Source organism: Sminthopsis crassicaudata, chromosome 3 (assembly GCF_048593235.1).
Source record: "Sminthopsis crassicaudata isolate SCR6 chromosome 3, ASM4859323v1, whole genome shotgun sequence".
In the NCBI taxonomy this organism is placed as follows: Eukaryota; Metazoa; Chordata; class Mammalia; order Dasyuromorphia; family Dasyuridae; genus Sminthopsis; species Sminthopsis crassicaudata.
This window is the reverse complement of record NC_133619.1, coordinates 483,070,233-483,084,789: the sequence shown is the minus strand read 5'-3', so window position 1 is coordinate 483,084,789 and position 14,557 is coordinate 483,070,233. Positions and strand designations below refer to the sequence as shown.

At 33.6% G+C, this 14,557-nt stretch overlaps 1 protein-coding gene across 4 annotated transcripts in view; it reads right to left on the bottom strand.

The window, feature by feature from the left end:
• Positions 1-418: 418 nt before the first annotated feature.
• Positions 419-14,557, bottom strand: part of SACS (sacsin molecular chaperone) — an 80,330-nt gene continuing 66,191 nt past the window's right edge. For all 4 annotated transcript variants that reach the window (XM_074303660.1, XM_074303661.1, XM_074303662.1 and 1 more), the window contains one exon: positions 419-13,412. In XM_074303660.1, the coding sequence (XP_074159761.1) occupies positions 1,861-13,412 (11,552 nt within the window). In that variant the 3' untranslated portion in view covers positions 419-1,860. The remainder of the gene's footprint in view (positions 13,413-14,557) is intronic.

Here is a 14,557-nt window from a genome sequence, read left to right as displayed (position 1 = left end):
ATATTATAATAAGAATATATTAGAATTAAAATATATTAGAATAAGAAGTCCTTTCTATATCTATTCCACGTTGGCTGTGAATAATGGTAATAGCTCTTGACTGTCTAAGGAAGAGTTAATAAATTGTGAAGAGGTCTGTTTCCAGAAAATTAGGCACAAAAAAAAAAAAAAAAACCTAGTCTGAAAACAAATATCAAAATATCTCAGTAATCATTAGTAATAATTACTATGTGATTAAGCCTATGTTAGACTCATCCTCCAAATCCATGTTTTAAATTCCAAAATCAAACAAAGCCCCCATTTTCAAATTTTAGCAGCCTCCACATGTAGTTTTTCCATTACAAGGTGGAAATGTACAAAAGTGAAGTTTGATTTCAAAGCTATAAAAGGTGTCCTCAAAAAGCAAAGTTACAATTAATTTTATTTGTATGTATGTTTGCTTTATTAAAATTATGGCACTTAATATAATAGCAGAAATAATTACATGGCTCCACATTCAGAAGCAATACATTTTTCCAAGAAGCAAACATTCTTTTTGTTATCAATAATAGTGAAATTGTTTCAACACATTCCTTAAGCCCTTAATTGCATAAGTCTATATCAGCATATTTTTGTTTTGGATTGCAAGAGTTAATTTCAGTTATTGCAATTATGTAAACTCATTATCACTGAACTCTTTTTTACATTCTGAAAAAAATTACATTTTCACTGTGCTAACAAGTAAATAAATATATTACATTTAATCATGATAAATATTAAATGTCAGATAGGGACAAATCTGGCAGGAGAGGAAATTTCCAAATAATAATTCCTATTTTTTTTTAAAAAAGTATTAAATTAAGTAAATGGCATTATCAAGGATATTACAATTTGCAATATTTGAAATGTTAACTAAGCCCCAAAGATCATGAAGTGCCATACTTAAAGACAAAAGAAGAAAAAAAAAACAGATCATATTGCAGCACCATTAGACATATGAAATCCAAAAGTTGCAACCTGTACATCCATACTATACAAATTATGCTTATGAAAAGAATATGTATACAAACATAATAAATCTTCAAAATGCTATTTTGGTGAACAGTTTTCAATAACATTATCAACATCTGGTAATAAACTGCCACCACCCATTTGAGCTATCCACATGAAATCTTTAAATAGGAAGCTTATAAACAAACAAAAGAAAACATTTTAAAATCTTTTAAAACTAAAGCATAAAGTGCACTTAGTGCACTTTCATAAGTACTATGAATGCAAAATCAAGTAAGCTTTATAATTAAAATATTGTACCAATTCAAATGTATTGAACATTATGAGGATATAAAATGAGAACAAATTTATAATCAGAGCCAGCTGACAAGAGAACAATGGGTCAAAAAAAAGTTCTAGCAATTAAAAATGTAGGAAAGAAATCTTCATTCCAGAGACAACTTCTCTTTATTTGTTTAGCTCAGTAATATGTCCAGTGTTACATTAATTCCTTAAACAATTATACCCTGTTGGAAACATAAAAATCATCCTAACAAGAAACACATAAAACACCTTATCTAACACATTGCTAAGCTTTGGTTATATAAAGTGCAGTTCAATAACATGTCATTTTAACCATTCATACATACATTTAACAATTATATAACTCATTTTCCTATAATTTCATAAAAATTTTCTTTGAGGCTCAGAGTTTTTGTCATAATTCATGTTAATGTCATCCAAAGTTAGTATTAACTTTGTGCATTACACTCCAAAAACTCCTACATAAAAGATAATTCAGCCCACAGAATTAGAACCAAATGAATGTTTGTTGGCATTCATCATGTTCAATATTTAGCCCCACCTAAAAAACTGTTCCCTTTAATCATTTCATACCTTCTGTTGTATAAAGTTTTCAAGTTTTATTATGATACAAGCAGTGCATTCCATCACCCTCATAGCAACTTCAGAAGTGAACCTATCATTTGGAATCTGAGGGAAAGGAAGTAAATCAGGGTACCTGGTTTTTAAACTATCCACACCATAAGCTTCCAATGTATGAACATCATTTGTAAGTCCTTCAAGTTGTTGACTATATTCCTCTATTTTTTGTGCAAGTGCAGTTGGCTTGACATCTTTATCTGATTTTCCCCTTACTGCATAGTCAGCAGCAATCAAAGCTAATTTAGTCGATAAGTAGCATTTAAAGCATACCCATTCATTAGCATTTTTATGAAGGTCATTTCTGGCAGCGGAAAAATTTGCTCGAGCTTGCCTTAACCACCTCCGTGCCTCAACTGGATTACCTACAGTCTTAAAAGTGGGTGGAACAAAGAACCGTTGAGAATAAGACTGTCCTGCAGATGATGGTCCCTTTTCTTTGTTTTGTTGTTGTCTTTCTGATTTATGACTTGTTGCTTCTTGATTCCATGAAGTATAAAACCTCTGAAATGAATATTTGTCTGACTGAAATCGAGAAGCTGTTGAAAATGTTCTTCTTGATGTTCTATCTGTATTTTGATCTATAAAAGCCTGTTTCTCTAATCTACTAATTTCATTTTGTAAATGCTTAAAAACTTCATTAGCCATATCATGATTTTCTGGATTTTTGTCTGGATGCCACTTCAAATATAACCGTCTAATAATCTTTTTCCTTTCAGATTCTGGAAGCTTCCATGCTTGTTCAACTACTGATGTTACTTCTCTCAATATTTCTGGCAATGAATTTACTTTAATCTTTTTGGGTGAATGATGTTTTGAAGATGTTTTATGGCCCTCTTTTCCAGAGAAAATAGGAGGTATACTTCTAAGTCCAAGGACTGGAAATTCAGTAGGGCTGGTTGGGGTAGAAGGTGCACTGTCTCTAATTTGAGAACTTTCATCAGGTCTGGAAAATTTGTACAAGTCAAGAGAGCTTACTATTTTATATTCACTATATCCAATATCAATCTGATAAATCTTTCCTAGAAAGCTAGAGTTGTCAGCATCTTCCCTTTCAACTTCTTGTACGATAATTGCATATGTATATGTTGGTTGATAAGATCCATAGATATCACCACCTTCAGCATCAACAAGATATCCAACATATTCTCCTGGATAAAAAACATTCATTGGATCCATAAGTAGAGTATAATGGATTTCAGCAGGTATTGGAGTGCCAGGCATAGGAAGTTCAAGTTTTGATGGTTCGGATGAGTCATATTTCACTCCTAAACTGTCAAGTTTCTCACTGATTCTATAAATGTCATTGCAGCCTAACATGGCAATTAAATAGGAGGTGTCTGAAATCAAATTGTCAGTTGCTGACTTAAGTGTCATTGCCAATGCTAGCAGGAAATTTATGTCTTTACTGTCTGAATGTTGAATATAGAGTAAAATTACTGCATTGCCATAGCGTTTTAAGAAAGCAAATGTTTCACTTTTGCTGTGGGGAATAGGATTAAATCCTTTAACTCTTAATGTTGTTTGTAGCTTCTCAAAACATGAAACTTTTAAACCTTCTCGAAGGGCTTTGCAAAGCCTAATGGCCTTCTCTTCATTGGCCAGGAAAGCATTGTCATTTTCATGCTTCATAATTCTAATTAATCCAGTAATGAACTGTTCTGAAGATAAGAGTAATTGCAATCTTCCTTGAAGAGAACATAATGCTCCAAACTGACAAATTTTTGGCGTTTCTTCATCTAACTGTTCTTCAAGAATGCTACTTAGTAAACGAGGCCTAAGCTTCTGAGGAAAGAGCATTATCAACTTGGTATGAAAACCATGATCTTTTCCCAAATAACATTGGCTCAGATCAACAAGCATTTGAACCCCAATATGTCCCTGTATTCTGCTTTTGTAATGGGGTGCATCATCAAAAACTAAGATGCTTGACTTTACCAATCTACCATCTTGACTTGGAAGATAAAGTGCAAGATCTCGTACATTCTCAAGATCATTTCTAACCTTGACTGAATCATTCTGAAGACTCTTGAACAGTCCAGAAACAACTCTCTTAACTGTGCGCATTTCATTAGGATCTAACTGTTTTCCTTCAGAATTTTTGAATATACGGCTCAGCACCTCAACATACTGCTTAGTTGAAATAACATCTTCAGTACCTAAATGTTTGAATAACTGATGAAAGGTGCCAAGTTCTAAAGGCAGTTTATATAAGTAAGGTTTAAAATCAGATTCATACTCTAGATTTATCACTACTTCCTCAGGTTTTAGAAGCTTCCAACCATCTTCTACCATAACAAAAGCTACTCCTCGAAGCTGAAAACGGAACTCTTTTTTTTCTGCACTGAGAAATTCATAAATACTCCGTAAGACCTTAGCTCTAGTTTTGACCATTTCTTCATCCAAAGTTGTTATGTTGCATATATTTCTGCAATTATGAATGACTTTATCAAGAGGAGGATCCAAATTAACATTGAGCATAGTCAAAACTTGTTCAAGTTGTTCCTGTGGACCAAGAGTACTGCCTTCTTGTTCTTTGATACTCAAAGGTGTTGCTTTTTCAGGAAGAATAGGACAGGAGGTCCACAACAGCTGCAAGACATCTGACTGTTTGAATTTAGGATTCACCTGTGCTCCATTGAACCGTATAAGAGGAAGAGTTCCATTTACCTCTTGATACTGAGGGTGAAATCTAATAAATTCAGCAGGAGCACGTTCAGGACATAAAAAAGGTATTAGAGATAATTCTTTCAAAAAATTCCCAGATAATAAATCTGTTCGTTCTTGAAATATGTGATAAAGAAGAACATCAACTGTGTTTTGCAGTGTGTCTTTAGACCAGTTTTCTGTATTAGCTCTCATACTTACTTCCTTAGCAAATTGTAGTAATTGCTGTTGAGAAAGAATGTATTTGAGTCCAATATTTCTTAAGAACATTACCCATGATGTTAAGAATGAAGCTTGATTCTTGGGTTTGGTGAGTTGCTCCAATTTTTTAAAGAAATCTTTAGGTATAAATAATTTTTCTGGAAGCATAACTTCAAAAACTTTCACAGTTCGATCATAAAAATGTTTTGCAGATTTTAAACGATTACTTGCATCATAAATTATCAATAGACTTTCCAATTTTTCAAAAAGTTGTTCCTTTATCTCTGATGATTCTTCAATGCTAGATAATCTGTTCTTCAGGTAAATCAAATGTTCCAATTTTGCATCATAAGAAAGATTTTCAATCTTTGGTAAAAGGTGTTTCAAATATACTTCAAGATCATCTACAGGGACACAACCAAGAACTTCATATAATTCCTTCAAGTGCATTTTTTCTTCAAGAAACGCAGATGAGGAGGAGAGAGTCCATTTTTCCACTTCAGCTGGAGGGATGGTTTTGGTAAGTACATAACATGCTCCAAATTTTGCAATGCTCATATATCGGCCACTAATAGATTTATAGCATGGAAGTGATTTTAAAATTTTAATGTCATCCTGAGACATCAAGTGGCTTAAATTGCAATTGAAATACATTAAGAGAGCCTCAAAATCATGTTCTGCTAATTTTTCAGTTCTAAATGTTGAAGTCTGGACCATATAATGTATGGCCTTCAAAATGCTTGTAGGATTATCTATGTTTGCTGTATGGGCTGACAGTAGAGGAACAATCACATTGTCTTTGGAACAAATTTTGTTTAAAGCAAGCTGAATGCAACCAGCTTTCATTAAAGCATGGAAAACTTTATCACTCTGGGCATTTGGAAAGACAGCTATATGCATAAGACTGAGAGGAAGGAGGACATCTCCCTCTGGAACAACAAGATGATTGGCTGAAACTGTAAATTTAGTTCCTGGGAGCAGAGCCCAGTCCTTTAGTGTGTCAACAACAACCTCAAAAGTTGGTTTTATTTCTTCTTGGTCTTCTTTCACATTTACAGATTCACTGATAAAATTCCATGTATTTTTAAGCCATGATTCACTTGCAAAATTTTCTTTCCACTTTGTACAACTTTTTGTTTTATATTCACGTGGTAAGACAGAGGATAACAAATCAGCAAAACTAGTAATGTCAAAAATTTTTGCAACTTTGCTAGTCAATAAAATATTGCTATATCTTAAATACAAGGTATTCATAAACAAATCCTTTCGGGAAGGTATCAATTCATGATATGTTGTAAGAAATTTGGGGCGTTTTGCATCAAAAATTTGTAAAACACTATCAACGGTAATAAGAAGTGGCAGTCCCTCAACTACCATCTCATTTTCTTCTGCATCCTTAAAGCAATAGTCTACCAAAAGCTTTAAACTATGAAACAGCTTTAAATTAGTCTGTTGAAGACGGCAAGGCAATTTCCCAATGTGGCAATTTGTATCAGGAGAAGAAAATGTCATCAAAAATGATCGGACATCTGCAGGAGTTACATAGCTAGCTGGAATTTCTGCATCTATGAGACAATGGTAAAGATTGGCAGTTTCATCACAGTTGTATATCAGATTGAATCCAATTTCTAAAAGCAAATGCTTTAATCTGTAAACATTTTCTGCTATAGTCTTACGTGTTGTGATATTGTATTCTACATTTTTAAGGTGTTGTAACTCATCCTGAAGCAAGTTGTCAAAAAATGGTTTGGTTTTGTTTGAAGTAGACATGTTAACCCAAGTGATAATGACTGCAGAATGTAAATCTGAGCCATCAATATTTGGAGCCCTTACCACAGGTAATAAGCGTTTCTGATCTTCATGAATACAACTGTAAAGTGCTTTCACCAGACAATATAAGTCTGGTTGCAGGTCAAGTCTGTTGACTGGGAAAAATGACAAAAATTTCTTTAAAGTGTCTTTTACAACATGAATTGCTGTATTTTGCAAAATTGACATTGTAGGATCAGTACCTGGGAAATAACGCTTTTTTAACTGAATCAATAGTTCAACATATGCTGGTGCTATTAAGGCAGTCATCAAGCTATTATTCCAGTCACTTCGAACACCAACTCCATTATCATCACGCCACAAATTTCTTCTTGCTGAGTCTAAAGCAAAGTGTCCATTCACATGAAAAGGTAGCCCTGTTTCTAAAGAGAGCGGCAAAAAGCAGAAGGCTCTATGGGGTTTTTTGTAATTGTGAGTAATGCAAGCTGCTACTCCACCACGTGGGAAAAGAGTAATATCCTGATTCTTATGTGCTGAAATAACACTCTTAGAAACTTTGTCCATGCTTGAAAAACCTGACCTGTTACAAATTAGCCATGTAGTAAGGTTACCTTCAGAGTCTTCAGTATCCATGGTATATGTAATTTGCTGTACTGGTATGTCTTTCAGCTGCTTCTTTTTTGTAACACTGTCAATTACAGATGCATGAAATTGTTTCCGTTTTAATCTGTCTCCATCAGTTATTTTGCCTTTCACTGAATACAATACATTTAGTGCACCTGTTGCCTTTTCTATTTCACAAATAGAAATTTTTTCCATATGATTAAGAAACATAAGAAGTTCTGCCCCATCTGAACGCAATTTATCCAAAAGGTTCTGAACCATTCTGTCTGATGATGGAACAGAAGAAATTTCTGAAACTTTAGCCATTTCTCCATTTCTAAGTGGAAATCTAAACATTGTACAATTATCCAACTTAAAATGATCACCTAAATAGAGATCTAGAACATCTGAGAACTGTGTTCTGAAATCTGAATCTAAATCTCTAAACATGCGTCCAGGGCTAACTGATGTAGCTCCTGGTGCATATCTTGCATGTGGATCAAAGATACAGAGTATGTCATTGCCAGAAATAAAAGAAGGACAATCAGTAATGTGATATACAGAATTAAATCCTATGCCATATTGTCCAGTTTTACAAGGATTTCCTTCTTTTGTACCTTTTCCAAGATTTTGAATTCCTCTGACATCATCTTCAGTAAAAGGTTGGTTGTTATAAACACAAAGTGCTGGCCCTTGCAGTGGTGCCCACTTATCATCAAATATTCTATCAACTGGATGTTGCCTTGGATCAAAAACAAAACAGATTTCTGTGGCTTTAGCATCATCAGCATTTTGAAGGAGCTCTTTCAACATTTCTTTCTCTGAAGGATAAGCATTAAGAATACTTTTAATCCTACTAGTCAGTTTTTCTTTTTGTCCAAATTCAGTTCCAAGTGTTGTAAAACATATATTGGATGCGTATCTTTCTAATGCCTTATGTCGCTTTGGTACTGCTCCAAGTTTTACAGCTACTTCCCTAGGAATATCAGCATGACAATATTTTACAGAGGTATCCTTGACTTTTATCCAGGGACAATCATTATAACATAGTGATTCAGCAGGCAAAAGAGCAAGATTGGTGTCAGGTAGTAATATTTTGCCATACTTTTTCTCACAAAATTCTTGATTCTTTTCTCTAATAAGACTCCATATTCCTTCACTAACAATTCGTCTGCAAAGTTGAAAATTTGCTTCAGTTATTTGTTTTGTACCTCTTTCTTGATTTATTGATTCCAAAACAAAAGCAAAATCTTCAACTGTAAAAGAAGATCTTACACCTATGCTTTCAAAGAGTTCACGGAAATTATTTTTGTATTTATTTGGCAACTGATATAGATATGGTGCTGCATCAAAATTTAAATGAAATGACACTTTGTCTGGTTCAACGTAAGCATTCTCAACTAAAATGAAATTATAAGTTTTGAGCTGTTCAATAATTGAGGTCTTTGTGGTTTCGTTTTGTAACATTGCCTCGTGAAGATACTTATAGCAAGCATTGGTAATATTCTCCTGATACAATGTAATTCCATCAAGTGATTTTGCAACCTCTTTTAATTGATTTATAACCAAATCAACTGTTGGCTTCTTGAGTAACCCCAAAAACTCTTTGACAGCCAATGACATTGAACCACAACCTTTAAATGAATGAGAATTCTCATTGAGAATTGGTTGTAAAAGACAAACTATATCTTGGTATTCAGCTGTATAAAGATCAGTTGCTGCAAACATAGTTTCAGCTTTAAAACTGCTACCTTTCCACTCCAGAGAGAAACCTGCTGGTTTTGTTAGAAATGGGAGGAAAGGAATTTTTTGATATTTTGCAGAAAAATCCTTTGCTCTAGGATCCCTGATTTTTAGTTTTTCATCAATAAGATTTAATAAGATGCTACTTCTTAGGCAAGCAGCAGCATGGTCCCTTTTATTAATTTCAGCTACTGATTCTGCACGTTCTAGCATGTCATCCCATAATATATCATCTTTTGCCATTCCTAGCTGAACAAGTTTAATCAAGATAATGGGATTTAGGTAATCCTGGGTGGAACCATAAGGAAATCTTCCATCTTTAGTTTCAAATAATTTTGCAACTCGTCCTTCAGGATGGATCAACCTCGAAGGCAAGACTAAAGGATGGCCCTCCAAAGAGCAAGGAACACAAGGAGTTACACGAAGAATTCCAGAGAATTCTTCAACCTTTTCATTTAAAAGAAAATACATTAAAGGATCCCGAAGTTCTGCTTCAATTTCTTGTATATTTGGGAAAAACACTTCTGAAAAAAACTGCCTCTCAGAAAATGTATTCTCAAGTAGTATCTGTTTGCAACCTGCTTCTTCAAATCCCAATTTTACCGAAGAAGGAAGTTCAACAGCACAGAGATTCTTTGAGCCAGTTTTCTTAAGGTATTTTAAAAAGATCTTGAAAGCAGCAGGACCAATGTCTGATCTTTTAAGTATACAATCATCTAAAAATCTCACATTTTTCATAGAAACCCACATAGATCCATCAGAGAAGACTCTTGACACATCTTTACCTTTCCCATGAGCTATATCTTCATAAAAACCTTGACATATCACAGAAAAATCATCATGAACTAAATCAGGATCAGGCCACACTGCATAGTAAGTATAATCAATTAGTTCTCCACTTATGGCTAACTCTCGTAAAACACTGAGTGCTTCTAAGTAGGCCTTAACAATAACATGTCTCATGAATATATTGTTCCATCTTCCTTTTGTATCTGTCTTCCATATTTCTTTCCTATTTGAAGTAACTGCAAAACAACCATTGATGTGAATTGGCAACCCTGTCTTTATCCTCAGAGGTAAATAGCAGAAAACTTCCCCAACATGTTGTTTTACAACCCATTTTTGGTCTTGAGCTTCAGAAAATAAGACTCCCACTGCACCACAGGGAACAAGCCCAAGCCTTCTTCCATTTTCATTCAGGGAAAATTTTAAAGCCTCTCCCACATCCATGCAGGTACATATTAGCCATGTAGTAGAATCCATTGTTTTCTGTGGTAGTTCTTCAGATGGCCTTTTAGCTTGTCCTGATTTTGCCATTTCAAATAAGGCAGCTGGATCATCATCTGGACCTCTAAAAAGTGGTGACTGCAGATCAGCAATTCTTCTGAATACATGGCGAAATTCTTCAACTGTGATCTGTAATATGCAAGATGACCTTGGTATATCCATAGGAAGTTTTTTATTACTGCTACTGCAAGTTTTCATGAGCTTAGCAGCTTCTTTTAAAACACTTACAATAGGTACCTTTAATGCTTTGGAAGAACACATGTTTTTTTTAATGATAATTATATCTTGTGCCAAACCAGGATTGGTTTCTTCAATTTTCAAGTACTTCAAAAACATGGTATTGACATTCTGCGTGAAGAGAATAAGCCTATGTCCACAGAGGCTAAACTCATCCACAAGGGAGTAAATGTCTGCTGTATTATAGCAAGTACTACTGATTTCACTCTGTTTAGCTTCTTGTTGTGTTCTAAATGAAAGTCGGAAAAGAGTTCCTTTATAACTATAAGGTGCTTCAACAGTTAGTGGTAACTGACAACCAAACACATCTATAAATGGCTTGAACTGATTAGGAAATTTCCTAAGTCGTTTTTGTTGTTTACTCCAATTAATTTTGATGCCAGGGTTAGATTTATCTTTAATATGTTTACTGATATGATTTATATTTGGATCAAACATTATCATGAATTCTCGACTCATAATGATAGGAATGTCAGTGATATGGTATACCGAATTAAACCCAAGACCAAATTTTCCAACTTTATCAACCTCTCCTCTTTTTAAAGATTCTCCTAATCTAGTTATGTTTATAAAGTCTGAATCAGAGAATTCAGAATTGTTGTATGACCACAAAGCAGGTCCATGACAGGCTGCCATCCCTGGATCTAAAAGATTCTCTCTTATGTCCATGTTTCTTCTCATGTCAATCATGAAATTGCATTCTGTTGCATCTGCATCATCAGCATTTTGAAGTAACTCCTTAAAAATATCTGAAACTGAAGGATATTCTTCCAGAATGTTTTTAATTCTTACAGTAAGTGGTTCTCTCTGTCCTGACTGCTCAAACCCCATATTTTCAGGATTGATCAATCTTGTACTAAGGCATGGAACTTTTAACCATTCTGCAGTTTTCATGGGTATGTCCTCATGTACCAAAATGATTGGTTCCACAGAATCTTCCAGTAAGTCATTAAGATCATCAACTTTAATATCACAGTAACAACATTCATGAATTGGTCTCATCATAAGTTTCAAAGGATTCTTGCTATAATGAATTGGTACTGGTGTGTTGGGGCTTGCTGGAATCTGACTGCTATACAGCCACCGTATGATATTTAACATAAGATGAAGATTTTGTTTGCTTTCTTCTTCGCTGAGTTCTTGATCACTTTTAAGATATATCTTCTGAATGACCATGGAAATATGGTCTGCTGTCAACTCTTCTATTGAACCACAGACCTTAAATAGCTGGTGAAATTTTGCCATAGTTTTAGGCACACTATGCAAATAAGGCTGAAGTTCAAGATCATGTATTGGTTTTATTACTGCCTGAGCCAAAGGACAAAATTTTTTACCTGTCCAGACCCATGGAAATTTCAAAGCTTTAAAAGCTTCTTTGCCTTCATCTAAATGATCATGCATGAATCCATAAATTTCAAGCAAAATATGTTGGAATTGGTAATAGTCTTCATCACTAAAAGTTTTTGAACTATGCCAATCAACAACAATCTTAAAGTGCTTTAAGACAGCATTTATACTGGGTTTTGTGAATATGCCAAGAGCTTTTTCCAAATTTGCATGGATACTTCCAACAAGAGGAACTGATGAACCAACCAAAGTAGCATGAGATATGTCACACATTTCTGGTGGTGAACAAAGATTACAAAGATCTCCTTTCCAGATTAATGATCCTGGATAATTTGGAGGCCGTTCCTTGTATGTTGGAACCCATTTTATCTTCTTCAGTGTTGCTTTTGCTTCAGGTGACTGTAAAAGAGTATGATTTTTATTCAAAATCATTAATAGTGTTTTAGCTTTCTTTAAAAGGGCATCTAGATTTGGGCTAGAACTAACTTGTAATTCTTCAATTTTTTTTGCCACTTGTATGATATCTTTTTCTTTGAGACTGGTTTCATTTTTTAATCCAATCTGTCTTAAAGAATGAAGAATGTCTAAAGAGGAAGTAAAAATACTAGGAGGAAAAGATATTTCTTCTTCAGCATAAAATAAATCTTGCAATACACTAATATCAGAATCAAAAAGTTCATTGGCTGAAACAATGTGTCCTTGCGAAATCTGAATAAATTTTAATGGCATTACCCAATCAATTACCCGTGGATTCTCATTTTTCAGAGAGGACAAATGTTCCAGAACCCATAGCATAAGCTGTGTTGTTTCTTCATGAGAATAAAAACCATTTTCAATATCTTTTAAAATAAACTTTAAACATCCAGTGCTTTTCAGCTGCTCTACTTTCAACATATTTGCCAAACGTATAGTAGCTTCATCACTGTTATCAATTACTGGAATGGAGAGTCTCAGATCTGGTGGAAGTTTAGCAGTATGATGTAATACTTTACAACCTTTCAATTTTGTAAAAGAGGAAATTCCCTGACTAGATGAATGATTAATTCTTTTAAATATTGTCAATTCCTGAATGATTCTTTTTTCCTTTTCATTTATGTCAGTTAAACTAGCTAAGAATTTCCTCAGAGCATCTTTATGTGTTGGAAGCAATGAAGCTACTTGATTACACAGTTTCTGCAATGACATCTTCTCCATTATCTGCAAAACAGCACTTGGTAATGGGGAATGTACATATTTTTTAATAAGAGGATGCTGTATAGAAGGATCTAGTTTTTTAAGAACAATGCCTCCAAGGTTTTGTACAATGTCTGCTAAAAATTCTGGAAGCTGTGCTTCAGATTCATCATCTAAAATAACTGGTGATGGGATTCTTAATCTAATAAGTTCCATGAATGTCTGACTTTTCTCCAATGTAGTCTTAGGGATGAGTGGCATTTCATCAAATAGAGACAAATCCTCTGAAAAATGTATATAGAGATTCTTCCAGACCATCTTAAGCCACACAACAGATGGATGATGACTGTCTTCAGCAAAAGGATGCCACTGAACTACCAATTCTCTGCCAGGCCAAAATGAATTCATTACTTCTTTAATAAGACGTGCAAATCGTTCTGGGTTCAGAAGCTGCAGCTGAGTGCATGGTCTTCCTGTAAATTATATTGAACAATAGTGTTACTTGTGAATAGATATTATATACCTATATATTATGAATATGTATATATAACTAGCTTTACCAAAAAAAACCTAATTCTAAATAAAAATTATATCAAATATGGGCATATATATGGATGTGTACATTTATATGTGTGTATATACAAATATACAAATATGGCCTTTGAAGAGGGAGAAGACCCTATATTTTACACTTTAATATATATAAACTGTACTTATAAAGATGTATTCTAAATTACGCTACAAGACTATACTTATTTAATTACATTGCTAAGAGTAGAACTTTTAGTCCTTCAGGTGAATAGCCTTTGTAAAAAGACATGTTTTAATGTATATTACATTTCTTTAAAAAGCAAAGGAAAATGCCAATTTTAAAAAAATATTATTGCTTGATATTATAATGCTTGGTTCCAGCATTACAATGGGAAATAAAAGTGATATAAAAGATGCCAATTAAAAACATTTTTAAAATCTTAGTCCCAGAGATTAGATGATGAAATTATATTTCTTTTCTCCTAGTAGAAATTAGGAGTCTCTAAGAACTAGGTGCACAAAATTTTGCCTATTTCAGATACGAGTCTCTTAATCTATTGATTTCAGTATTACAGATTAAAGGCATATCAAGAAATTACTCCAGGGGAAAAAAAGCACCAACAAAATTTTAAAATATAAAGTGATAAAAAAAGTAATAATGAAAATAAATGAAAATAATGAAATTTTAATGAAATGAAAATAAAAAATTCAGATCTGTGAAGAGTTTTTTTTTTTTGCTCTGTTTTGTTTTACAGATGGGAAAATTAAACATCAATGTTTGTAAAGGCACTGAAAAGCAAAATTCTAAGCTACTTGGTAAAACATTGCAAGCCTAAAACTGAATTCTGAATAAATTGTGCAAAACAACATAGAATACTGCTTTTAAAAAAATAAGCTGGAGAACATTATATGATATTTGACAAATTTATTTCCATAAGTTCCAACTCAGGAAGGGGGGAAGTTTAATTTAGAGTATTTAAGGTATAAAGAGTTACAATTAAATTTTAATAACAGTTATTTATCAAGGAGTTATATCCTGACTATTTACAAAAAAAAATTCTAGTAAAGGTATTAGCATTTTGTTTCC